The 26,791-nt window shown below is 53.1% G+C and overlaps 1 protein-coding gene and 1 non-coding gene across 2 annotated transcripts in view; both read right to left on the minus strand.

Moving 5' to 3' along the window:
• Positions 1–2,275: 2,275 nt before the first annotated feature.
• Positions 2,276–2,384, minus strand: TRNAL-CAA (transfer RNA leucine (anticodon CAA)). Its single transcript has 2 exons — positions 2,347–2,384; positions 2,276–2,321 (listed from the first exon to the last, which is right to left on the minus strand). It is a non-coding gene; the product is annotated as a tRNA-Leu (tRNA).
• A 4,552-nt stretch (positions 2,385–6,936) lies between these two features.
• The window catches only part of DPP3 (dipeptidyl peptidase 3), a 94,262-nt gene continuing 74,407 nt past the window's right edge, over positions 6,937–26,791 (minus strand). Inside the window, exon 18 of the mRNA XM_075325631.1 lies at positions 6,937–7,344. Within this exon, the coding sequence (XP_075181746.1) occupies positions 7,187–7,344 (158 nt within the window). The 3' untranslated portion in view covers positions 6,937–7,186. The remainder of the gene's footprint in view (positions 7,345–26,791) is intronic.

Genomic DNA, 26,791 nt, shown 5'->3' on the forward strand with positions numbered 1-26,791 from the left:
CAGTAGTGATGAGCGAGCACTACCATGCTCAGTTCTCGTGACTAGTGATGAGCGGGCACTACCATGCTTGGGTGCTTGCTACTCGTGACTAGTGATGAGTGAGCACTACCATGCTCGGGGGCTCGATATTCGTAACTAATGATGAGCGAGCACTTCCATGCTTGGGTGCTCTGTACTTGTAATTAGTGATGAGCGAGTGTAGCGCCCCTGAAGCCATCAGCGAGATACAAGGTACTGCATTCCCCACCAGGATGCAGGGCCTACCCCCAGGGACCCAGAAGACCAGTGTCGGTATCAACAAAAACCTTCCAGTTAATCCCAGTTTTACCTCCAAATCCCCCCGTAGACTGGTAACAGGCTAGGGTTGGACCTAATGGATGGCCACTTAGAGGTGGAGCTGATCCAGTCCACTAGATGACCAGGTTGGAGGGGCAGACAGTGGACAGTCATAGAGACAGTAGTTGAGAGTTGTCAGTGACGGACGGACAGAGAGCGAGTGGAAGCACTGACAGGAGTGTGACAGTGACCTGAGGGCCCAAACGGTTAGTTGCCGGTGGAGTACGGTAGAGTGCTCCCGGACTCATAGCACCAACGGGGAACAGAATCCTAGGTCAGGCAAATGCTCCAGGCAGACCAGATAAAAATCTGCACAGTGGGGGGATCATCAAGGACCTCACTGACCTTGAAGTTCGGGACTCAGTAGCAACGGGAGAACCAGGGAACAGGACCAGAGTCTCCGACCGCACAGGGTTTATTCTATCGTCATACGGACTACCGTTGAGAGACTACAAGAAGGGGACCCCCAGACGCTTCAAGCCACAGGGACCCACCAACCAAAGACAGGTGCAGGGGAAAGAAGCCGCCAGGTCACTAAACCGGCACTGGGACTAAGGGGACCAGCGGTCAAGACCAACCTTCCTCGGGTGACCAGTTTCCAGCTTACTGTGAGTAAAGGAACCACTTACACTGCAAACCTCTTTTGTGGCCTATCTTCTTTCAACACCCATCCACATCACCTACCGTCTGGGGCCTGGCCCTGCTTGCGGAGGGCCTAACATCCAGGCTGCCACCAACACCAGCCCCAGTAGTGAAAACTGTGCAGCGGCGACTCCATCTACATAGCCACAACCCGCAAGTGGTGTCACATTATAAACTTTCATTTAATCTCCCCTGTAAATATACCCCTTTTAAAAAGCGTCCCCAGGGACATGGAACCGGGCAACGGCCACCAAGTGACATCACCCCAGCAATACACTGCCCGGGATCGAGTACCCTATAGCCCTGGACGACACACGTGCACTACCATGCTTGGGTGCTCGGTACTTGTAACTAGTGATGAGCGGACACTAACAGACTACCATGTTTGGGTGCTCGGTACTCGTAACTAGTGTGAGTGGGCACTACCATGCTCAGGTGCTCGGTACTCGTAACTAGTTTTGAGTGGGCACTACCATGCTCGGGTGCTCAGTGCTCGTAACTAGTGATGAGCGGGCACCACCATAGTCAGTACTCATAATGAGCAATTCGACCCTAGGACTGTCTCGACTCTGGTCTAGAGTATAATGTAAGCAATCGGCACAGACGCGCGTACCTGTGTACGTTGTCACCACCTCCATCTCATGGTTTAGGGTCAGTGCTCATGATCAGAAGTCCTGGACGTCTGGTCATGCTCACAATGAAGCCGGATGTACGTGTCCTGGCTTCAGAGAGGTCTAGTACGCATGACCGGAAGTGCCGGGACTTCTGATCATGCGCACTGTGCCTAAACCCAGGGATGGAGGCATATTGGACCTGACAGATTCCCTTTAACTTTTTAAAAGTAAAAGTGTTAGAAAATGACTTGTTTAAATCAGGTTTTTGTGTTTGTTTAATTTTTGGCAATATTTTACTACTCAAGCCAGTAACTACTGCATGTACGTGAGATCAGTACTAAAGTGTAGATCGGCCAGGAGCACTGCAGCATCGGAGGTGATGTGGCAGGGGGTATAGCAGGTGACAAATAGTATTAAAAAAAAAAAAATAAGAAAAAAACGTTTTTATACTTCTAGTGTCATTTTTTTTCAAGATTCTGGACAATCCCTTTAGCAATCATTGACAGGCAAAGCTACACTATAACTAAACTATGGAGTGCCCAAGTCTAACAACATGGCTTATAGTTACACCCAAGAGTGTAGTAAGAGGATAAAAATAATGAAAATGAAGTCAATATTCACGTGCTATTTTACACACATTTTTTTTTAATATTAAAAACAAAATACACCCAAAAAAAAAAATGTGTCAGAAGTGGGATTTGAACCCACGCCTCCATATGGAGACCAGAACACCCAGTCACTGGGAAGATACGATCTTGAGTCTGGCGCCTTAGACCGCTCGGCCATCCTGACACCTGATCCTACAGGTGGAAGCTTTTCTGTATGTGCCGCACGTCAGACAATAGAAAAGATTTACAAGTTGCAACTATGTAGATCTATGTGGCAGATCCTTGGAAGCCTCTCCCAACCCACATCCCTTCGAGAGACAGGTCTAACACATAAGAGGCGACCTGTCAGTCATAGGGGAATAGGGCGCAGAGAAACTAAAAGGCGTGTGGGGCAGAGAGAAGCTAGGGGGCACAGAGAAGCTGGGGGTGTCACAGAGAAACTGGGGGTCACCGAGAAACTTGGATGGTGCAGAGAAGCTGGGAGGCGCAGAGAGGCTGGGGGCGGACAGGGGTGCAGAGGAGCTAGAGGGCACAGAGAAGCTCTGGGGAGCGCAAAGAAGCTGGAAGGGCGTAGAAGCTGGGGGGCGCAGAGAAGCTGGGAGGGCGCTGAGAAGCTGGGGGCTCAAAGAAGCTGGGAGGGCGCAGAGAAGATGGGGGCACAGAGAAACTGAGGGGTGCAGAGAAACTGGGGGCTTAGAGAAGCTGGAGGGGTGCTGAGAAGCTGGAGGGGCACAGAGAATCTGGGGGGGCGCAGAGAAGCTGGGAGGCAGAGAAGCTGGGGGGACACATAAGCTGGTGCTGCAGAGGAGCTAGGGGGCACAGGGAAGCTCTGGGGTGTGCAAAGAAGCTGGGAGGGCGCAGAGAACCTGGGAGGCGCAGAGAAGCTGGGAGGCGCAGAGAAGCTGGGAAGGCGCAGAGAAGCTGGGAGGGCGCAGAGAAGCTGGAAAGCGCTGAGAAGCTGGAAAGCGCTGAGAAGCTGGGAAGGCACAGAGAAGCTGGGAGGCACAGAAAAGCTGGAAAGCGCTGAGAAGCTGGGAAGGCACATAGAAGCTGGGAGGGCGCAGAGAAGCTGGGAAGGGCAGAGAAACTAAAAGGCGTAGAAAAGCTGTGGGGCAGAGAGAAGCTAGGGGGCACAGAGAAACTTGGATGGCGCAGAGGGGCTGGGAGGCACAGAGGGGCTGGGAGGCGCAGAGGGGCTGGGAGGCGCAGAGGGGTGCAGAGGAGCTAGGGGGCACAGATAAGCTCTGGGCAGCGCAAGAAGCTGGAATGGCGTAGAAGCTGGGTGGCGCAGAGAAGCTGGGAGGGCGCTGAGAAGCTGGGGACGCAAAGAAGCTGGGAGGGCGCAGAGAAGCTGGGGGCACAGAGAAACTGAGGGGTGCAGAGAAACTGGGGGCTTAGAGAAGCTGGAGGGGCACAGAGAATCTGAGGGGGCACAGAGAAGCTGGGAGGCAGAGAAGCTGGGGGGACAGAGAAGCTGGGGCTGCAGAGGAGCTAGGGGGCACAGAGAAACTCTGGGGTGTGCAAAGAAGCTGGGAGGGCGCAGAGAAGCTGGGAGGGTGCTGAGAAGCTGGGAGGCGCAGAGAAGCTGGAAAGTGCTGAGAAGCTGGGAAGGCACAGAGAAGCTGGGAAGGCACAGAGAAGCTGGGAGGGCGCAGAGAAGCTGGGAGGGTGCTGAGAAGCTGGGAGGGTGCTGAGAAGCTGGAAAGCGCTGAGAACCTGGGAAGGCACAGAGAAGCTGAGAGGCGCAGAGAAGCTGGAAAGCGCTGAGAAGCTGGGAAGGCACAGAGAAGCTGGGAGGGCGCAGAGAAGCTGGGAGGGCCCAGAGAAGCTGGGAGGGCGCAGAGAAGCTGGGAGGGTGCTGAGAAGCTGGGAGTCGCAGAGAAGCTGGAAAGCGCTGAGAACCTGGGAGGCACAGAGAAGCTGGAAAGCGCTGAGAAGCTGGGAAGGCACAGAGAAGCTGGGAGGCACAGAGAAGCTGGAAAGCGCTGAGAAGCTGGGAAGGCACAGAGAAGCTGGGAGGGCGCAGAGAAGCTGGGGGGCACAGAGAAACTGGAGGGTCGCAGAGAAGCTGGAGGGACACAGATAAGCTGGGAGGGTGCAGAGAATCTGGGGGATCGCAGGGAACCTGAGAGGCCGCAGAGAAGCTGGGGGCCACAGAGCAGCTGGGGGCGGCGCAGAGAACTTGGAGGGGCACAGAGAAGCTGAAAGGCCCTGAGAAGCTGGGAAGGCGCAGAGAAGCTGGGGGATCGCAGAGAACCTGAGGGGGCGCAGAGAAGCTGGGGGCCGCAGAGCAGCTGGGGGCCGCAGAGCAGCTGGGGGCGGCGCAAAGAAGTTGGAGGGGCACAGAGAAGCTGGGATGCGCAGAGAAGCGGGGGGGGGTCACCTGGAACGGCAGAACAGGGCACTTTTATGCCCAATAGAATAGAGCACCAGTCAATGATTCTCGATGGGGCTGCCAGAAAAAAAAAAAGGAGCTCAGCGCTCCTTGAGGAATGAATGGGGTGATGGTCGAGCATGCGCACTGAAGCTCTATCCTAATGGGGATAAACGTGCTCTGTTCTCCCAGTCAATGATGCAGGTCCCCGAGGTCAGACCCATAATTTTTAGGTTATCCAATAGATAGGTGGTAACTAGGGATGGAAGAGCACTAAAATGCTCGAATGCTCATTACTGGTCAGATTCTTGGACGAGCGTTATGCAATGGTCAATGATTGGGCAGTTTGGGTCACCACCCACATACAGCCAACCATAAAGAGAACATTTCTGGTGGGAGAAAGGGCGAGGGTTTTTTTTTTTTTTGGTCACAGTATGTCAAGAGCATTGGCTCTCCCGAGGGATAAAACAATCAGAGACTGCGACTGGCTCTCACTGGGGTGCCTGCTCCCATCATGCAGTGAAGCACACCTGTGCGTTGTGGTCGATTTTTCATGGACGGGACATCCCTGGACCCTCGATACTCAGTGGAGCACCACGAGTACCCGAGCACCCTAATGCTCGATTGAGTACCAAGCATGTTCGCCCATCACTATTGGTAACTACTGATGAGTGGGCACTACCATGTTATGGTGCTCGGTACTTGTAACGAGAATTTGGACACTCATACGGGCACGACTCATTTACTGAGTATACTGGAAGTCAATAGGGAACTCAAGCATTTTTACGGAAGATTTTCAGGAAAAATGCTCACGTTCCCCATTGATTTCCATTACACTCGGTAAACGAGCTACGTCCGTATGAGCGTCCAAATGCTCATTATGCTATAGAGCATGGTAGTGCCCATTCATCACTAGTTAGGAGTACTGAGCACCTGACCATGGTAGTGCCCACTCATCACTAGTTACGAGTACAGAGCAGCTGAGTATGGTAGTGCCCACTCATCACTAGTTACGAGTACTGAGCACCCAAGCATGGTAGCGCCCACTCATCACTAGTTACGAGTACCGAGCACCCAAGCATGGTAGTGCTCACTCATCACTAGTTACCAGTACTGAGCACCTGAGCATGGTAGTGCCCACTCATCACTAGTTACCAGTACAGAGCACCCGAGCATGGTAGTGCCCGCTCATCACTAGTTACGAGTACTGAGCACCTGAGCATGGTAGTGCCCGCTCATCACTAGTTACGAGTACTGAACACTCGAGCATGGTAGTGCCCGCTCATCACTAGTTATGAGTACCAAGCACCTGAGCATTGTAGTGCTCACTCATCACAAGTTATGAGTACCGAGCACCCGAGCATGGTAGTGCTCACTCATCAATAGTGGTAACTTTAATGGGCAACCCCTGTAAGGACGCAAAGAAAATAAATAAATAAAAAAATAATGGTTTCTATAGGGGGCTTTACATGCTGCGACATCGCTAATGCGAACTCGTTGGGGTCACGGAATTGGTGACGCACATCCGGCCGCATTAGCGATGCCGTTGCGTGTGACACCGATGAGCGATTTTGCATTGTTGCAAAAACGTGCAAAATCGCTCATCGGTGACATGGGGGTCCATTCTCAAAAATCGTTACTGCAGCAGTAACGAGGTTGTTCCTCGTTCCTGCGGCAGCACACATCGCTCCGTGTGACACCGCAGGAACGAGGAAGCTCTCCTTACCTGCCTCCCGGCCGCTATGCGGAAGGAAGGAGGTGGGCGGGATGTTACGTCCCGCTCAGCTCAGCCCCTCCGCTGCTATTGGGCGGCCGCTCAGTGACGTCGCTGTGACGCCGCACGGACCGCCCCCTTAGAAAGGAGGCGGTTCGCCGGTCACAGCGACGTCGCCAGGCAGGTAAGTATGTGTGACGGGTCTGGGCGATGTTGTGCGGCACGGGCAGCGATTTGCCCGTGTTGCGCAACAGATGGGGGGGGGACCGATATCGCAGTGTGTAAAGCCCGCTTTAGTCAAAACAACCAATCAGAAATTAGAAAAAAATTAAAATGTAAAAAAACCTAAGAGTCAAATCATTGTTTTTCGAAAATAAAACAGAATAAGCCTATTTAGCATCATTACATCTGTAAAAGTCCAATCTTTCAAAATATAAAAATAAGAAAAATAGTTGTGGTTCTTGATAAAAAGAGGAAGAAACGGATAAAAAGGAGAACTGGCTGTGGCTAAAGGAACCACAAGAAACACCATCAGAAGTCTTGAGGATTCCAGGCCTTCTTTGCCGATACATTATCAGAATTTTTTTCTTTACATTATGGTTGATCACAGTATAATATAATACAATAATAAACATTAAACACATCAAATTTTATCAAATCAGGTTTAATTTTGATGTTTCTTATCGGCGTTAACCCATTACTCTGCTCCATTGATTGTGATTATTAGTGACATTGTACTGCTCTTCGGGCTGCCTCGGATGCTGGATTTTCCAAATGTAGAAAGCATAGTGCCAGTGCATCCAGACTGTCCCCAGCCTATGCTGTGATCGTGTAGAGCATTGCTCAGCGCAGCCTGCGCAGCACAGTCCTGCAGGATGTCGCCTGCTCTTCTGACAATTCACCCGCTGCTATGTTTTTCCCAGCAGACGGCATCTGCACAGCTCAGCTCCAGCATCTGATTCTCTAGTTCCTCTTCATCATTGCAAAATCTCTGCAGAACAGACAGTATCAGGCCGGAAGGATTGCTGTCATAGCGCAAAACCTCCACATCATCCCCTGCAAACAAAAAAAAAATCAATCTTTTTTAAGAATCTGGCACAGCTTTATTACAGAAGGCTATTACTTCACATTAAAGGGAACCTGTCACCAGATTTGGTGACTATAAGCTACTGCCACCATCACCTAGCTCTTATATACAGCTTTCTAGAATACTGTATATAAGAGCCCAGGCTGCGCTGTTAAACGTAAAGAACACTTTTATAATACTCACCTAGGAGGGCGGTCTGGTCCGATGGGTGGCGCTGCGCTCCGGTCCGGCGCCTCCTCTCTGCTGCTATCGCAGTCTTCCTTCTTTTCAGCCCAGTATGTAAGACACGTCCTACGTCTTCTACACCAGTCGGCATTGCGATCCTGCGCAAGCACAGTTTGATTTGTCCTACTTAGGGCAGATCAAAGTACTGTAATGCGCAGGCGCAAGGGTAGGTGAAAGACTGCCCGCGCATGCGCACTACAATACTTTGATCTGCCCTGAGCAGGGCAGATCAAAGCGCGCCTGCGCAGGACCTCAATGCTGGCCTGTGTGGATGACGTAGGACACATCATCCACACTGGGCTGTGTCGAAGGAGGACCACGCCGTAGAGAGGAGGCGCCGGACCGGAGAGCAGCAACACCCATCGGACCGGACCGCCCCCTAGATGAGTATAATAAAGGTGTTTTTTACGTTATACAGAGCTGCCTGAGATCTTATATACAGTATTCTGGACTTCTGTATATAAGGGTTCACTGGTAGTGGCTGCAGCTTATAGTCGCCAAATCTGGTGACAGGTTCCTTTAAAAGGAAATGTTAAAAACAGACCTATGGTTTAAAATCAGATTTTTTCCCTATATGTATTTTTATTTTTTCACCCCTTCATCCCCCAAACCTGTTTTCACCTTCCTGAACTGGCCAATTTTTCCAATTCTGACCAGCGTCACTTTAAGCGCTAATAACTCTGAAAAGCAACAATGGACCCTAGTTATTCAGAGACTGTTGGTGAGTACGTCACGTACGTGGTAAATTTAGGTTGAAAACTTTTTACGTTCATTTCTGAAAGTTTCAGAATTATTGGTGAAAATATCGCCATTTTCAAACTTTTAATTCTTATGCCCTTAAACCAGAGAGTTACGACACACACAATAGTTAATACATAACATCTCCCACATGTCTACTTTACATTAGCACCATTTTTGAAACATAATTTTTTGGGGTAGGAAGTTAAAAGAGCTAAAAGATTATCAGCAATTTCTAATTTTTCAAACAAAATGTACAAAAGACATTTTTTTTCCCCCACAAAAATATTACTTTAGCTTCAAATGAAGGGAATTTTGTTACTTACCGTAAATTCCTTTTCTTCTAGCTCTTATTGGGAGACCCAGACGATTGGGTGTATAGCTACTGCCTCCGGAGGCCACACAAAGCATTACACTAAAAAGTGTAAGGCCCCTCCCCTTCTGGCTATACATCCCCCGTGGGAACACGGGATGCTCAGTTTTAGTGCTAAAGCAAGAAGGAGGAAAGCCAATAACTGGTTTAAACAAATTAACTCCGAATAACATCGGAGAACTGAAAACCGTTTAACATGAACAACATGTGTACCCGCAAACAAACCAAAAATCCCGAAGGACAACAGGGCGGGTGCTGGGTCTCCCAATAAGAGCTAGAAGAAAAGGAATTTACGGTAAGTAACAAAATTCCCTTCTTCTTCGGCGCTCTATTGGGAGACCCAGACGATTGGGACGTCCAAAAGCAGTCCCTGGGTGGGTAAAGAAATACCTCATATTAGAGCTGCAAGACAGCTCTCCCCTATGGGGAGGCAACTGCCGCCTGCAGGACTCTTCTACCTAGGCTGGCGTCCGCCGAAGCATAGGTATGCACCTGATAATGTTTGGTGAAAGTGTGCAAGCTCGACCAGGTAGCTGCCTGGCACACTTGCTGAGCCGTAGCCTGGTGTCGTAATGCCCAGGACGCACCGACAGCTCTGGTTGAATGGGCTTTCAGCCCAGAAGGAACCGGAAGCCCCGCAGAACGGTAGGCTTCCAGAATTGGTTCTTTGATCCATCGAGCCAGGGTGGCTTTAGAAGCCTGCGACCCCTTGCGCTTACCAGCGACAAGGACAAAGAGTGCATCAGAACGGCGCAGTGGCGCCGTGCGGGAAATGTAGATTCTGAGTGCTCTCACCAGATCTAACAAATGTAAATCCTTTTCATACCGGTGAACCGGATGACGACAAAAAGAAGGTAAGGAGATATCCTGATTAAGATGAAACGAGGATACTACCTTAGGGAGAAACTCCTGAATGGGGCGCAACACTACCTTGTCCTGGTGGAACACCAGGAAGGGAGCCTTGGATGACAGAGCTGCTAGCTCAGACACTCTCCGAAGAGACGTGATCGCTACCAGAAAGGCCACTTTCTGTGACAGGCGAGAAAGGGAAACATCTTTCAGAGGCTCGAAAGGCGGCTTCTGGAGAGCAACTAGTACTCTGTTCAGATCCCATGGATCTAACGGCCGCTTGTACGGGGGCACGATATGACAAACCCCCTGCAGGAACGTGCGCACCTTAGAAAGGCGTGCCAGACGCCTCTGAAAAAACACGGATAGTGCCGAGACTTGCCCTTTAAGGGAGCCGAGCGACAAGCCCTTTTCTAACCCTGATTGCAGGAAGGAAAGAAAAGTAGGCAATGCAAATGGCCAGGGGGATACTCCTTGTGCAGAGCACCAGGATAAGAAAATTCCCCACGTTCTGTGGTAGATCTTAACAGAGGTGGACTTCCTAGCCTGTTTCATGGTGGCAACGACTTCTTGGGATAATCCTGAAGACGCTAGGATCCAGGACTCAATGGCCACACAGTCAGGTTCAGGGCCGCAGAATTCCGATGGAAAAACGGCCCTTGGGACAGTAAGTCTGGCCGGTCTGGGAGTGACCACGGTCGGCCGACCGTGAGATGCCACAGATCCGGGTACCACGATCTCCTCGGCCAATCTGGGGCGACGAGTATGGCGCGGCTGCAATCGGCTCTGATCTTGCGTAACACTCTGGGCAAGAGTGCCAGAGGCGGGAATACATATGGGAGCCTGAACTGCGACCAATCTTGGACTAAGGCGTCTGCCGCCAGAGCTCTTTGATCGCGCGACCGCGCTATGAATGCCGTGACCTTGTTGTTGTGGCGAGACGCCATTAGGTCGACGTCCGGCACCCCCCAGCGGCGACAGATTTCCTGAAACACTTCCGGGTGAAGGGACCATTCCCCTGCGTCCATACCCTGGCGACTGAGGAAGTCCGCTTCCCAATTTTCTACGCCTGGGATGTGAACCGCGGATATGGTGGATGCTGTGTCCTCCACCCACGTCAGAATCCGCCTGACTTCCTGGAAGGCTTGCCGACTGCGCGTCCCTCCTTGGTGGTTGATGTATGCCACCGCTGTGGAGTTGTCCGACTGGACTCGGATTTGCTTTCCTTCCAGCCACTGCTGAAAAGCTAGGAGAGCAAGATACACTGCCCTGAGTTCCAGAACATTGATCTGAAGGGTGGACTCCTGCTGAGTCCACGTCCCCTGAGCCTTGTGGTGGAGAAAAACTGCTCCCCAGCCTGATAGACTCGCATCTGTCGTGACCACTGCCCAGGATGGGGGCAGGAAGGATCTTCCCTGAGACAACGAGGTGGGAAGAAGCCACCATTGCAGAGAGTCCTTGGTCGTCTGGGAAAGGGAGACTTTCCTGTCTAGGGACGATGACTTCCCGTCCCATTGGCGGAGAATGTCCCATTGAAGTGGACGCAGATGAAACTGCGCAAAGGGAACTGCCTCCATGGCTGCCACCATCTTCCCTAGGAAGTGCATGAGGCGCCTTAAGGAGTGCGACTGTCCTTGAAGGAGAGACTGCACCCCTGTCTGTAGTGAACGCTGCTTGTTCAGCGGAAGCTTCACTATAGCTGATAGAGTATGAAACTCCATGCCAAGATACGTTAGTGATTGGGTCGGTGACAGATTTGACTTGGCAAAATTGATGATCCACCCGAAAGTCTGGAGAGTATCCAGCGTAATATTCAGGCTGAGTTGGCATGCCTCGAGAGAGGGTGCCTTGACAAGTAGATCGTCCAGGTAAGGGATCACCGAGTGTCCCTGAGAGTGCAAGACCGCTACCACTGCCGCCATGACCTTGGTGAAAACCCTTGGGGCTGTCGCCAGACCGAATGGCAGAGCTACGAACTGAAGATGGTCGTCTCCTATTACAAAACGTAGAAAACGTTGGTGCTCCGTAGCAATTGGCACGTGGAGATAGGCATCTTTGATGTCTATTGAGGCAAGGAAGTCTCCTCGAGACATTGAGGCAATGACGGAGCGGAGGGATTCCATCCGGAACCGCCTTGCGTTCACCTGCTTGTTGAGCAGTTTTAGGTCCAGAACAGGACGGAAGGAGCCGTCCTTTTTTGGAACCACAAAGAGATGGGAGTAAAATCCTTGCCCTCGTTCCTGAGGGGGGACCGGGATCACTACTCTTTCTGCTCTTAGAGAGTCCACCGCCTGCAGCAGGGCATCTGCTCGGTCGGGGTGTGGGGAGGTTCTGAAGAACCGAGGTGGAGGCCGAGAGCTGAACTCGATTCTGTACCCGCGAGACAAAATGTCTGTTACCCACCGGTCCTTGACCTGTGACAGCCAAATGTCGCAAAAGCGGGAGAGCCTGCCACCGACCGAGGATGCGGAGGGAGGAGGCTGAAAGTCATGAGGTTGCCGCTTTGGAGGCGGTTCCTCCATTTGGTTTCCTGGGGCGTGAGTGAGTCCGCCAGGAATCTGAGGTCCTGCGTTCCTTCTGAGTCCCTTTGGAAGAGGAGAATTGGGCCTTGCCCGAACCTCGAAAGGACCGAAACCTCGACTGCCACCTTTTCTGCTGTGGTTTGTTTGATCTGGACTGTGGTAAGGAAGAGTCCTTACCCTTGGACTGTTTAATGATTTCAGCCAATGGCTCACCAAACAGTCTGTCTCTAGATAATGGCAAGCTGGTTAAGCATTTTTTGGAACCAGCATCTGCTTTCCAGTCCTTTAACCACAAGGCTCTGCGCAAAACCACAGAGTTGGCGGACGCCATAGAGGTACGGCTTGTAGACTCCAGGACAGCATTGATAGCATAGGTTGCAAACGCAGACATTTGCGAAGTTAGGGACGCCACCTGCGGCACTGCTGGATGTATGATAGCACCCACCTGTGCTAAACCAGCTGAAATAGCTTGGAGTGCCCACACGGCCGCGAATGCTGGAGCAAACGACGCGCCGATAGCTTCATAGACAGATTTCAACCAAAGGTCCATCTGTCTGTCGTTGGCATCTTTAAGTGAAGCGCCATCCTCTACTGCGACTATGGATCTAGCCGCAAGCTTGGAAATTGGTGGATCCACCTTTGGACAGTGGGTCCAGCGTTTGGCCACGTCAGGGGGAAAAGGATAACGGGTATCCTTAGAACGTTTAGAGAAACGCTTGTCTGGATGAGCGTCTTGGGATATAGGAAACGGAACGTCTCCTGCTGTGCAGCTGCCTCCTCTGCTGAAGGAGCTGGGGGAGAAATATCCAACAGTCTATTGATGGCCGATATAAGGTCATTAACCATGGCGTCACCATCAGGGGCATCCAGATTGAGAGGGGTTTCAGGGTTAGAATCCTGATCACCGTCCTCAGACTCATCACAGAGAGACTCTCCTCGCTGAGACCCTGAGCAGTGTGATGACGTCGAGGGTCTTTCCCAGCGAGCTCGCTTAGGGTGCCTGGGGCTGTCATCTGAGTCAGAGATTTCAGCCTGTGATGCCTGGGACTCCCTTGAAGTACGGATTAGTTCCAACTGAGGGGGACCTGGGAGCAAAGGCATATCAGTGTCCATGGCCTGCATAACTGGCCTGGACTGCAAAGCCTCAAGGATTTTTGACATAGTCACAGACATCTTATCAGCAAAAACTGCAAAGTCTGTCCCTGTCACCGGGGCAGGATTCACAGGCGGCTCTGCCTGGGCAACTACCACCATAGGCTCTGGCTGACGAAGTGCCACTGGGACTGAACATTGCACACAATGGGAATCATTGGAACCTGCCGGTAGATCAGCCCCACATGTAGTACAAGCAGTGTACACAGCCTGTGCCTTGGCACCCTTGCGTTTTGCGGATGACATGTTGCTGTCTCCTCAGAGCAAAACAGGGTGTCCAGCCAAGAAGCGACCTTACAGTGCAACTATATAAATATATTTATATATATATATGGTACCAAGAAAAAAGTACCCAAATATAACACTGAGGCACTATGGGGCCAGCACTGAAGCGCTGCTTACCGCCCGCTTAAGAGCGGGTGTGTGGTCGCCGAAATCCCTCCAGTCTGGGTCTCCCAGAGCCTGCTGCCTTTCCCCAGCCAGACTGCATGTGTAATGGCTGCCGGCGTTCTGTGAAGGGGAGGGGGCGGGCCCTGGGCGTGCACCGACAAAGAGCGGGAAGTCTGCGTTCCCCTGTGCCTAGTGAGAGGGCTGGAGCATGCAAATAAGGCTCCAGCCCTCGGCGCTGCCTATTGAACAGCGTCTCTCCCCTACCCTGATTGACAGGGTGGGGGCGGGAACGAAACGGCGCTAGGCCGCAGAAGCCGGGGACTGAAGTTAGAAGCGCCGCCGCCGTAAAAGCGCGGTCGGCGCGAAGTCCCCGGCGCACTACAGGTCGCAGCTGCGCCGCCGCTCCAGGAGCGGTCGGCGCAGTAGTTCCCACCATGTATCGTCACTCAGCAAAGCTGCAGTGACCTAACCCCGGCGCACAGCGCTACTGTCCCCGGCGCACTACAACACTCAGCAAGTCCTGAGTGTGTCCGTGCCTGCCGGGGACACCGAGTACCTGAATGATGCAGGGCCATGTCCCTGACTGTACTCATGCTCCGAATCCAGCAGGTTCTCTGGGTCTGTGGATGGAGCCCGGCCTCAGGGCTTGGAGGCCGGCAAGATCCCACTTCCACAGAGCCCTACGAGGGGATGTGGAAGGACAACAGCATGTGGGCTCCAGCCTCTGTACCAGCAATAGGTACCTCAACCTTACAAGCACCACCGCGGGTGAGAAGGGAGCATGCTGGGGGCCCTATATGGGCCCTCTTTTCTTCCATCCGATATAGTCAGCAGCTGCTGCTGACTACAAACAGTGGAGCTATGCGTGGATGTATGACCTCCTTCGCACACAAAGCTTGAAAACTGAGCATCCCGTGTTCCCACGGGGGGTGTATAGCCAGAAGGGGAGGGGCCTTACACTTTTTAGTGTAATGCTTTGTGTGGCCTCCGGAGGCAGTAGCTATACACCCAATCGTCTGGGTCTCCCAATAGAGCGCCGAAGAAATAGCATTTTATAAGGGTATAAGGAAAAAATGTACTATACAATTTGTTGGATAATTTCTCCTGAGTACAAAGATACCCCATATGTGGGGGAACACTACTGTTTGGGCGCGCGGCAGGGCTCGGAAAGGAAGGAGAGCCATTTGACTTTTGGAGAGTAAAATTAGCTGAAATATGTCGTGTTTGGAGACCCCCTGAGGTGCTTAAACAGTGGAAACCACCCACACGTGACCCCATATTGGAAATTAGACCCCTCAATGAATATATTTAGAGGTGTGGCATGCACTTTGAACCCCGAGGCGTTTCACAGAATTTTATAACATTGACTCGTGAAGATAAAAAATACATTTTCCTACAAAATAAAGGGAATTTTGTTTACTTACCGTAAATTCCTTTTCTTCTAGCTCCTATTGGGAGACCCAGACAATTGGGTGTATAGCTTCTGCCTCTGGAGGCCACACAAAGTATTACACTTTAAAAAGTGTAATCCTTCCTCTCTCCCTATACACCCTCCCGTGGACCACGGGCTCCTCAGTTTTGGTGCAAAAGCAGGAAGGAGAAAACTTATAAATTGGGCTAGGGTAAATTCAATCCGAAGGATGTTCGGAGAACTGAAGACCATGAACCAAAAGAACAATTCAACATCAACAACATGTGTACACAAAAAACAACCAGCCCAAAGGGCACAGGGGCGGGTGCTGGGTCTCCCAATAGGAGCTAGAAGAAGAAGGGAATTTTGTTTACTTACCGTAAATTCCTTTTCTTCCAGCTCCAATTGGGAGACCCAGACAATTGGGTGTATAGCTACTGCCTCCGGAGGCCACACAAAGTATTACACTTAAAAGTGTAAGGCCCCTCCCCTTCTGGCTATACACCCCCCGTGGGATCACGGGCTCCTCAGTTTTAGTGCAAAAGCAAGAAGGAGGAAAGCCAATAACAGGTTAAAAGACAAATACAACATGAACAACATGTGTACCCGAAAAAATCAAAAATCCCTAAGAAAACAGGGCGGGTGCTGGGTCTCCCAATTGGAGCTAGAAGAAAAGGAATTTACGGTAAGTAAACAAAATTCCCTTCTTCTTTGTCGTTCCTAATTGGGAGACCCAGACAATTGGGACGTCCAAAAGCAGTCCCTGGGTGGGTAAAAGAATACCTCGTGATAGGGCCGTCAAACGGCCCTGTCCTACAGGTGGGCAACCGCCGCCTGAAGGACTTGTCTACCTAGGCTGGCGTCCGCCGAAGCGTAGGTATGCACCTGATAATGCTTGGTAAAGGTGTGCAGACTCGACCAGGTAGCCGCCTGGCACACCTGCTGAGCCGTAGCCTGGTGCCGTAATGCCCAGGACGCACCCACGGCTCTGGTAGAATGGGCCTTCAGCCCTGAAGGAACCGGAAGCCCCGCAGAACGGTAGGTTTCAAAAATTGGTTCCTTGATCCACCGAGCCAGGGTGGATTTGGAAGCTTGCGACCCTTTACGCTGACCAGCGACAAGGACAAAGAGTGCATCCGAGCGGCGAAAGGGCGCCGTGCGGGAAATGTAGATCCTGAGTGCTCTGACCAGATCCAACAAATGCAAACTTTTCTCAAATTGATGGACTGGATGAGGACACAAGGAAGGTAATGTGACATCCTGATTGAGATGAAAGGGGGATACCACCTTAGGGAGAAACTCAGGAATCGGACGTAGAACCACCTTGTCCTGGTGAAACACCAGGAAGGGAGATTTGCATGACAGCGCCGCTAGCTCGGACACTCTCCGAAGAGACGTGACCGGTACTAGAAAGGCCACTTTCTGTGAAAGACGAGAAAGGGAAACATCCTTCATAGGCTCGAAAGGCGGCTTCTGGAGAGCAATTAGAACCTTGTTCAGATCCCAGGGCTCTAACGGCCGCTTGTAAGGAGGGACGATATGACAAACTCCTTGCAGGAACGTGCGTACCTGAGTAAGTCGTGCTAGGCGTTTCTGAAAAAATACAGATAGCGCTGAGACTTGTCCTTTAAGGGAGCTGAGCGACAAACCTTTTTCCAACCCGGATTGCAGGAAGGAAAGAAAAGTAGGCAATGCAAAAGGCCAGGGAGAAACTCCCTGAGCAGCGCACCAAGATAAGAATATCTTCCACGTCCTATGGTAGATCTTGGCGGAGGATGGTTTTCTAGCCTGTCTCATGGTGGCAATAACTCTTCGAGATAATCCTGAAGACGCTAGGATCCAGGACTCAATGGCCACACAGTCAGGTTCAGGGCCGCAGAATTCAGATGGAAAAACGGCCCTTGAGACAGCAAGTCTGGTCGTTCTGGTAGTGCCCATGGTTGGCCCACCGTGAGGTGCCACAGATCTGGGTACCACGATCTCCTCGGCCAGTCTGGAGCGACGAGGATGGCGCGGCGGCAGTCGGCCCTGATCTTGCGCAGCACTCTGGGTAACAATGCCAGAGGTGGGAACACATAAGGTAGCCGGAACTGTGACCAATCTTGAACTAAGGTGTCTGCCGCCAGAGCTCGGTGATCGTGAGACCGTGCCATGAAAGCCGGGACCTTGTTGTTGTGCCGTGACGCCATCAGGTCGACGTCCGGCATCCCCCAGCGGCAACAGATCTCCTGAAACACGTCCGGGTGAAGGGACCATTCCCCTGGGTCCATACCCTGGCGACTGAGGAAGTCTGCTTCCCAGTTTTCTACGCCTGGGATGTGAACTGCGGATATGGTGGATGCTGTGTCTTCCACCCACGTCAGAATCCGCCGGACTTCCTGGAAGGCTTGCCGACTGCGTGTTCCACCTTGGTGGTTGATGTACGCTACCGCTGTGGAGTTGTCCGACTGAATTCGGATCTGCTTGCCTTCCAGCCACTGCTGGAAGGCTTGTAGGGCAAGATACACTGCTCTGATTTCCAGAACATTGATCTGAAGGGTGGACTCTTCCTGAGTCCACGTCCCTTGAGCCCTGTGTTGGAGAAACACTGCTCCCCACCCCGATAGACTCGCGTCTGTCGTGACTACCTCCCAGGATGGTGGTAGAAATGACTTTCCTTTCGACAAAGCGGTGGGAAGAAGCCACCACCGAAGAGATTCCTTGGCCGCCTGAGAAAGGAAGACGTCTCTGTCGAGGGACGTCGACTTCCCGTCCCATTGGCGGAGAATGTCCCATTGTAGTGGACGGAGATGAAACTGCGCGAAAGGGACCGCCTCCATTGCTGCTACCATCTTCCCTAGGAAGTGCATGAGGCGTCTCAAGGGGTGTGACTGGCCTTGAAGGAGAGATTGCACCCTTGTCTGTAGTGAACGCTGTTTGTCCAGCGGAAGCTTCACTATCGCTGGAAGAGTATGAAACTCCATGCCAAGATATGTTAGCGATTGGGTCGGGGTTAGATTTGACTTTGAAAAGTTGATGATCCACCCGAAACTCTGGAGAGTCTCCAGCGCAACGTTCAGGCTGTGTTGGCATGCCTCTTGAGAGGGTGCCTTGACAAGTAGATCGTCCAAATACGGGATCACAGAGTGACCTTGCGAGTGCAGGACTGCTACTACTGCTGCCATAACCTTGGTGAAGACACGTGGGGCTGTCGCCAGCCCGAAAGGCAGAGCTACGAACTGAAGGTGTTCGTCTCCTATAACGAAGCGTAGAAAACGCTGGTGCTCTGGAGCAATCGGCACGTGGAGATAAGCATCCTTGATGTCTATAGATGCTAGGAAATCTCCTTGAGACATTGAGGCGATGACGGAGCGAAGGGATTCCATTCGGAACCTCCTGGTTTTTACGTGCTTGTTGAGCAGTTTTAGATCCAGAACGGGACGGAATGACCCGTCCTTTTTTGGCACCACAAACAAGTTGGAGTAAAAACCGTGACCCTGTTCCTGCAGAGGGACGGGGGTCACCACTCCTTCCGCTTTTAGAGTGGACACCGCTAGCAGCAGAGCATCGACTCGGTCGGGAGGTGGAGAAGTTCTGAAGAAGCGAGTTGGAGGACGAGAGCTGAACTCTATCCTGTACCCGTGAGACAGAATGTCTCTCACCCAACGGTCTGTGACCTGTGGCAGCCAAATGTCGCCAAAGCGGGAGAGCCTGCCACCGACCGAGGATGCGGAGAGAGGAGGCCGAAAGTCATGAGGAAGCCGCCTTGGTAGCGGGTCTTCCGGCTGTCTTTTTTGGGCGTGACTGAGTCCGCCAAGAATCTGAGCTCCTCTGATCCTTTTGAGTCCTTTTGGACGAGGAGAATTGGGACCTGCCTGAGCCTCGAAAGGACCGAAACCCCGACTGTCCTCTCCTCTGTTGGGGTTTGTTTTGTCTGGGCTGAGGTAAGGATGAATCTTTACCCTTGGAGTGTTTAATGATTTCATCCAAGCGCTCACCGAACAGTCGGTCACGAGAAAAAGGCAAACTGGTTAAACACTTTTTGGAAGCAGAATCTGCCTTCCATTCTCTTAACCACAAGGCTCTGCGTAAAACCACGGAGTTGGCGGACGCCACTGCCGTACGGCTCGTAGAGTCTAGGACAGCATTAATCGCGTAAGACGCAAATGCAGACATTTGAGAGGTTAAGGGTGCCACCTGCGGAGCAGATGTACGTGTGACCGTGTCAATCTGTGTAAGACCAGCTGAAATAGCTTGGAGTGCCCATACGGCTGCGAATGCTGGAGCAAACGACGCGCCGATAGCCTCATAGATGGACTTCAACCAGAGCTCCATCTGTCTGTCAGTGGCATCTTTAAGTGCCGCCCCATCTTCCACTGCAACTAAGGATCTGGCTGCAAGCCTGGAGATTGGAGGATCCACTTTGGGACACTGGGTCCAGCCCTTGACCACGTCAGGGGGAAAAGGATAACGTGTATCCTTAAGCCTTTTGGAAAAACGCTTATCCGGATAAGCGTGGTGCTTCTGGATTGCTTCTCTAAAGTCAGAGTGGTCCAGAAATACACTTAATTTACGCTTGGGATACCTGAAATGGAATTTCTCCTGCTGTGAAGCTGTCTCCTCCACAAGAGGAGCAGGGGGAGAAATGTCCAACATTTTATTGATGGACGCTATAAGATCATTCACTATTGCGTCCCCATCAGGTGTATCCAAATTGAGAGCGGTCTCAGGATCAGAATCCTGATCAGCTACCTCCGCCTCATCATACAGAGAGCCCTGCTGGGACCCTGACCAGTGAGATGAAGTCGAGGGCCGCTCATAGCGAGCTCGTTTAGGCTGTCTGGGACTGTCGTCCGTGTCAGAGCCATCACCCTGGGATGCAAGAGACACCCCCGGATCCCGGAGCTGTTCCAACTGAGGGGGACCAGGGAGCAATGAGTTAACAGTGCCCATGGCCTCAGTTACTGGTCTAGACTGCAATGTTTCAAGAATTTTAGTCATAGTCACAGACAACCTGTCAGCAAAAACTGCAAACTCCGTCCCTGTCACCTGGACAGTATTCACAGGAGGTTCTGCCTGGGTCACCTCCAGCAGAGGCCCCGGCCGAGCAAGTGCCACAGGGGCCGAGCACTGCACACAGTGGGGATCAGTGGAACCTGCCGGTAGAACAGCCCCACATGCGGTACAAGCAGCATAGAAAGCCTGTGCCTTGGCACCTTTGCTTTTTGCGGTCGACATGCTGTTGTATCCTCTGAGTAATCTAGGAGGGTATATAGGAGAGAATCACCGCGACCGTACAGTGCAATGTATAGCTGCAAGCATAAAATACAAATATACACTTCGGCACCAGTGGGGGTCAGCCCTTGAGGGCAGCTTACCGCCCGCTAAAAAGCGGGTGTGTGGGCACCAGAATCCCGTGTCTGGGTCTCCCAGTCTCCTCTCTCCAGCTCAGACTGCACACAGGAATGGCTGCCGGCGTCCTGTGAAGAGGGGCGGACCGTGGGCGTGCCTCAAACAAAGTGCGGGAAACTGGCGTCCCACTGTGCCCAGTGTGAGGGCTGGAGTATGCAAAGCAGACTCCAGCCCTCTGCGCTGACGTTCTGTACATCGTCCCACCCTTCCCCTGACTGGCAGGCCTGGGGGCGGGAACGAAACGAAACTAGGCCGCAAAAAGCCGGGGACTCGAGTAATAAGCGCGGCCGTCATATATGCACGGCCAGCGCGGAAGTCCCCGGCGCACCACAAGTCCCAGCCGCGCCGCAGCGAAAAAACTGACAACAGCGGCCGGCGCGGCAGTTTCAAAGACATGTCCCCTCTCAGCAGAGCTGTAGATAGGAATGGCACCAGCGCGCAGCGCTGTTGTCCCCGGCGCACTAACACACCCAGCAATGCTGCGGTGTGGGCGCGATATAAACGGGGACACAGAGTACCTTGACGTAGCAGGGCCTGTCCCTGACGATACTCAGCTCCATATCCAGCAGAGTCTCCAGGGGCTGTGGATGGAGCTCGGTCTCAGTGCCTGGAGACCGGTAAAATCCCACTTCACCCAGAGCCCGAAGGGGGATGGGGAAGGATGCAGCATGTGGGCTCCAGCCTCCGTACCCGCAATGGGTACCTCAACCTTAACAAACACCGCCGACAAAGAGTGGGGTGAGAAGGGAGCATGCTGGGGGCCCTAGTATGGGCCCTCTTTTCTTCCATCCGACATAGTCAGCAGCTGCTGCTGACTAAACAGTGGAGCTATGCATGTATGTGTGCCTCCTTCGCACAAAGCATGAAAACTGAGGAGCCCGTGATCCCACGGGGGGGTGTATAGCCAGAAGGGGAGGGGCCTTACACTTTTAAGTGTAATACTTTGTGTGGCCTCCGGAGGCAGTAGCTATACACCCAATTGTCTGGGTCTCCCAATTAGGAGCGACAAAGAAAAGCAATTTACGGTAAGTAAACAAAATTCCCTTTTTCTTTGTCGCTCCATTGGGAGACCCAGACAATTGGGACGTCCAAGAGCAGTCCCTGGGTGGGTAAAAGAATACCTCAATAAAAAGAGCCGAAAACGGCCCCCTCTTACAGGTGGGCAACCGCCGCCTGAAGGACTCGCCTACCTAGACTGGCGTCTGCCGGAAGCATAGGCATGCACTTGATAGTGCTTCGTGAAAGTGTGCAGACTAGACCACGTAGCTGCCTGACACACCTGCTGAGCCGTAGCCCGGTGCAAAGAGCGCATCTGAACGGCGCAGGGGCGCCGTGCGAGACACGTAGAACCGGAGTGCTCTCACTAGATCCAAAGAGTGCAAATCCTTTTCACACTGGTGAATTGGATTAGGGCAAAAGGAAGGCAAGGAGATATCCTGATTTAGATGAAAAGGGGATACCACCTTAGGGAGAAATTCCGGGACAGGACGCAGAACCACCTTATCCTGGTGGAAAACCAGGAAGGGGGCTTTGCATGACAGCGCTGCAAGCTCAGACACTCTCCGAAGTGATGTGACTGCCACCAGGAAGGCCACCTTCTGCGAAAGACAGGAGAGAGAGATATCCCGCAGCGGCTCAAAAGGCGGCTTTTGAAGAGCCGTCAGAACCCTGTTAAGATCCCAAGGTTCCAACGGACGTTTGTAAGGTGGGACCATGTGGCAGACCCCCTGCAGGAACGTGCGGACCTGCGGAAGCCTGGCTAGACGCTTTTGAAAAAACACGGAGAGCGCCGATACTTGGCCCTTGAGAGAGCCGAGGGACAAACCCTTGTCCATTCCAGATTGTAGGAATGAAAGGAATGTGGGTAAGGCAAACGGCCATGGAGGAAAACCGTTATCCGCGCACCAGGATAGGAAGATTTGCCAAGACCTGTAATAGATCTTGGCGGACGTTGGCTTCCTGGCTTGTCTCATGGTGGCAATGACATCCTGAGATAACCCTGAAGACGGTAGGAGACAGTACTCAATGGCCACACAGTCAGGTTGAGGGCCACAGAATTCAGATGGAAAAACGGGCCTTGTGACAGCAAGTCTGGGCGGTCTGGAAGTGCCCACGGTTGACCCACCGTGAGATGCCACAGATCCGGATACCACGACCGCCTCGGCCAGTCTGGAGCGACGAGAATGGCGCGACGGCAGTCGGACCTGATCTTGCGAAGTACCCTGGGCAGCATCGCCAGAGGGGGAAACACATAAGGCAGTCGAAACTGCGACCAATCCTGGACTAAAGCGTCCGCTGCCAGAGCTCTGTGATCCTGAGACCGTGCCATGAAGGCCGGGACCTTGTTGTTGTGTCGCGACGCCATGAGATCGACATCCGGCGTTCCCCAGCGGCGACAGATCTCTCGAAACACGTCTGGGTGTAGAGACCATTCCCCCGCGTCCATGCCCTGACGACTGAGAAAATCTGCTTCCCAGTTTTCTACGCCCGGGATGTGAACTGCGGAGATGGTGGAGCCTGTGGCTTCCACCCACTGCAGAATCCGCCGGACTTCCTGGAAGGCTTGACGACTGCGAGTGCCGCCTTGGTGGTTGATGTAGGCGACGGCAGTGGCGTTGTCCGACTGAATTCGGATCTGCCTGCCCTCCAGCCACCGATGGAAAGCCAATAGGGCTAGATATACTGCCCTTATCTCCAGGAGATTGATCTGAAGGGACGATTCTATCGGAGTCCAGGTTCCTTGAGCCCTGTGGTGGAGAAAAACCGCTCCCCAACCTGACAGGCTCGCGTCCGTGGTGACCACGGCCCAGGTTGGAAGTAGAAAGGATTTTCCCCGAGACAGAGACGTGGGTAGGAGCCACCACTGAAGTGATGTTTTGGTTGCAAGGGAAAGAGAGATGTCCTTGTCGAGGGAAGCCACACTCTTGTCCCATTTGCGAAGAATGTCCCATTGGAGTGGTCGTAGATGGAATTGCGCGAACGGCACTGCCTCCATAGCTGCAACCATCTTCCCCAGGAAGTGCATGAGGAGCCTTAAGGGGTGTGACTGACTCCGAAGAAGGGATTGCACCCCCGCCTGCAGAGAAAGCTGTTTGTCCCGCGGTAGCTTGACTAACGCTGGCTGGGTATGAAACTCCATCCCGAGGTAAGTCAGTGATTGGGTCGGTGTCAACTTGGATTTCGGAAAATTGATGATCCACCCAAACTGCTGGAGAGTCGCCAGAGTGACGGTAAGGCTTTGTTGACACGCCAACCGAGAAGGGGCCCTGACTAGGAGATCGTCTAAGTAGGGGATCACCGAGTGGCCCTGAGAGTGCAGGACCGCCACGACGGATGCCATGACTTTGGTGAAAACCCGTGGGGCTGTCGCCAGGCCGAAAGGCAATGCCACGAACTGGAGGTGTTCGTCCCCGATGGCGAAACGCAGGAAACGTTGATGTTCGGGTGCGATCGGCACATGGAGATAAGCATCCTTGATGTCGATCGATGCTAGGAAGTCTCCTTGTGACATCGAGGCGATGACCGAGCGGAGAGATTCCATCCGAAACCGTCTGGTTCTCACATGTCTGTTGAGTAACTTGAGGTCCAGAACGGGACGGAATGACCCGTCCTTTTTTGGCACCACGAACAAGTTGGAGTAAAATCCGCGACCACGTTCCTGAAGGGGAACGGGAATCACAACTCCTTCGATCTTTAGAGCGTCCACTGCCTGAAAAAGTGCGTCGGCCTGTGCGGGGGGTGGGGAGGTTCTGAAGAAACGAGCCGTAGGTCGGGAGCTGAACTCTATCCTGTAACCATGAGACAAAATGTCTCTCACCCATCGGTCTTGAACATGTGGCCACCAGGCGTCGCCAAAGCGGGAGAGCCTGCCACCGACCGAGGATGTGGCTAGATGAGGCCGAGAGTCATGAGGAGGCCGTCTTGGAGGCAGTGCCTCCTGCGGCCTTTTGGGGGCGTGACTTGGACCGCCACGCATAGGAGTTCCTCTGGCCTTTCTCCGGCCGGTTGGACGAAGAGGATTGGGGCTTGGCGGAGGGACGAAAGGACCGAAACCTCGATTGGATTTTTCTCTGCTGAGGTCTCTTAGGTTTGGATTGGGGTAAGGAGGAGTCCTTACCCGAGGATTCCTTAATAATCTCATCCAATCGTTCGCCAAATAAACGGTCGCCAGAAAAAGGCAAACTAGTTAAGAACCTTTTGGAAGCAGAGTCTGCTTTCCATTCGCGCAGCCACATGGCCCTGCGGACTGCCACGGAGTTAGCAGATGCTACAGCCGTACGGCTAGTGGAGTCGAGGACTGCGTTCATGGCGTAGGACGAAAAAGCTGATGCCTGAGAGGTCAAGGAAGAAACATGCGGAGCAGAATTCCTTGTGACAGCATTAATCTCAGTCAGACAAGCTTGGAGAGCCCACACAGCCGCAAAGGCCGGGGCGAAAGACGCGCCCGTGGCCTCATAGATAGACTTCACCAAGAGCTCTATCTGTCTGTCAGTGGCATCCTTCAGGGATGAGCCATCGGCAACAGACACAACGGACCTAGCAGCCAATCTAGAGACTGGAGGATCCACCGTGGGAGAGTGTGCCCAGCCCTTAACGACTTCAGGTGGAAAGGGATAACGCGTGTCAGTGTGCCGTTTAGCAAAGCGCTTCTCCGGGACCGCTCTGGGCTTCTGGACAGCGTCCCTGAAGTTAGAGTGATCAAAAAACGTATTGCGCGTACGTTTGGGGAAACGAAATTGGTGTTTCTCCTGCTGAGAAGCCGACGCTTCTACAGGAGGAGGCGGGGGTGAGAGATCCAACACCTGGTTGATGGACGAGATAAGATCATTAACTAATGCGTCCCCCTCAGGTGTATCAAGGTTAAGGGCGAAGTCAGGGTCAGAGCCCTGAGCTCCCACGTCCGCCTCGTCTTCCTGAGAGTCCTCAAGCTGGGATCCAGAGCAGCGTGAGGAGGCCGGGGAAGAGTCCCAGCGAGGCCGCTTAGCCGGTCTGGGACTGCGGTCCGGGCAGGAGTCCTCCGCCTGGGACCTAGGGGCTAACCTTGGAGCGCGCTGCGGCGCGGACCGAGAAGGGTTTGGAGGAGACAAGCTAACAGGGGCCGGAGCCTGTGAAGGGCCCGGTCTGGACTGCAATGCCTCAAGGAGCTTAGATGACCATTTGTCCATAGACTGTGCAATGGATTGAGAAAGTGACTGAGAGAGTTTCTCAGCAAAAGAGGCCAAGGCCGGTGACTCTGTCCCTGCAGCCTGCTCAGGGGGAGCAGGGGGATCTACATGAGCCGAGGGGCCCACAAGTGCCCTAGGCTCCGGCTGAGCAAGTGTGGCAGGAGTCAAGCATTGATCACAGTGAGGGTAGGTAGACCCCGCAGGCAACATAGCCCCACAAGAGGTACAGGCTGCGAAAAAAATCTGTGCCTTAGTAGCTTTGCTCCTTGTGGACGACATGCTGTTGTCTCTTAGGAGAGTGACCACTGAGGGTATATGGGAAAAGGGTATACAGCCTGTTCGAACAGATATATATATCTATTATATATATGTATCTATTGCGGCACCCTAGGGGGACCAGCACCGGGTGACCGGTGTGGCTTACCGACCGCTAAAGAGCGGAGTGTGTCCTCCAGATTCCCTGTCCTGGATCCCCCGGAGCTGCAGAGCTTTGTCACTGAGAAGCATCCACCGGCAGAATGCCAAAAATGGCCGCCGGAGCTCTCAGGGGAGGAGTGGGGCCGAGGGCGGCGCCAGGAAAGAGCGGGAATCTGGGGTCCCCACAGTGGTCAATGAGGGGGGAGGGAGACATGCAAGATGCTCCAGCCCTCACATCCAACGTCATGTCGGTAATCCCGCCCTTCCCCCTGACAGGCAGGCCCGGGGCCGGGATTTTTCACAACTAGGCCGCGGCGAAGCCGGGGACTAAATTTGAGACCGCGCCCGACAAGCAGGCACAGTCGGCGCGGAAGTCCGCCGAAAAGACAACGGATTGAACTACCGCGGCTTCCGGGAAGAAGGTGCGACTCCCTGTACAGTCTCCCCCATGGGGACACAGAGTACCTTCACGTTGCAGGGCCCAGTCCCTGGGGTTGAAAGAGGCTCCGGTCCGACAGGTTCCACCAGGGGCTGCGGATGGAGCACGGTCCCAGCAAATGGATGACCGCTCAGGATCCCACTTCTCCCAGAGCCGCATAAGGGATGGTGAAGGAGACGGCATGTGGCTCCAGCCTCTGTATCCGCAATGGGTACCTCAACCTTAACAGCACCGCCGACGTAGTGGGGTGAGAAGGGAACATGCCGGGGGCCCCATCGGGGTCCTCTTTTCTTCCATCCGACATAACTATGTTATGAGAATGCATGAGTGGATGTGTGCCTCCT

The sequence above is a fragment of the Anomaloglossus baeobatrachus genome, chromosome 10, assembly GCF_048569485.1.
Source record: "Anomaloglossus baeobatrachus isolate aAnoBae1 chromosome 10, aAnoBae1.hap1, whole genome shotgun sequence".
Classification (NCBI taxonomy): domain Eukaryota; kingdom Metazoa; phylum Chordata; class Amphibia; order Anura; family Aromobatidae; genus Anomaloglossus; species Anomaloglossus baeobatrachus.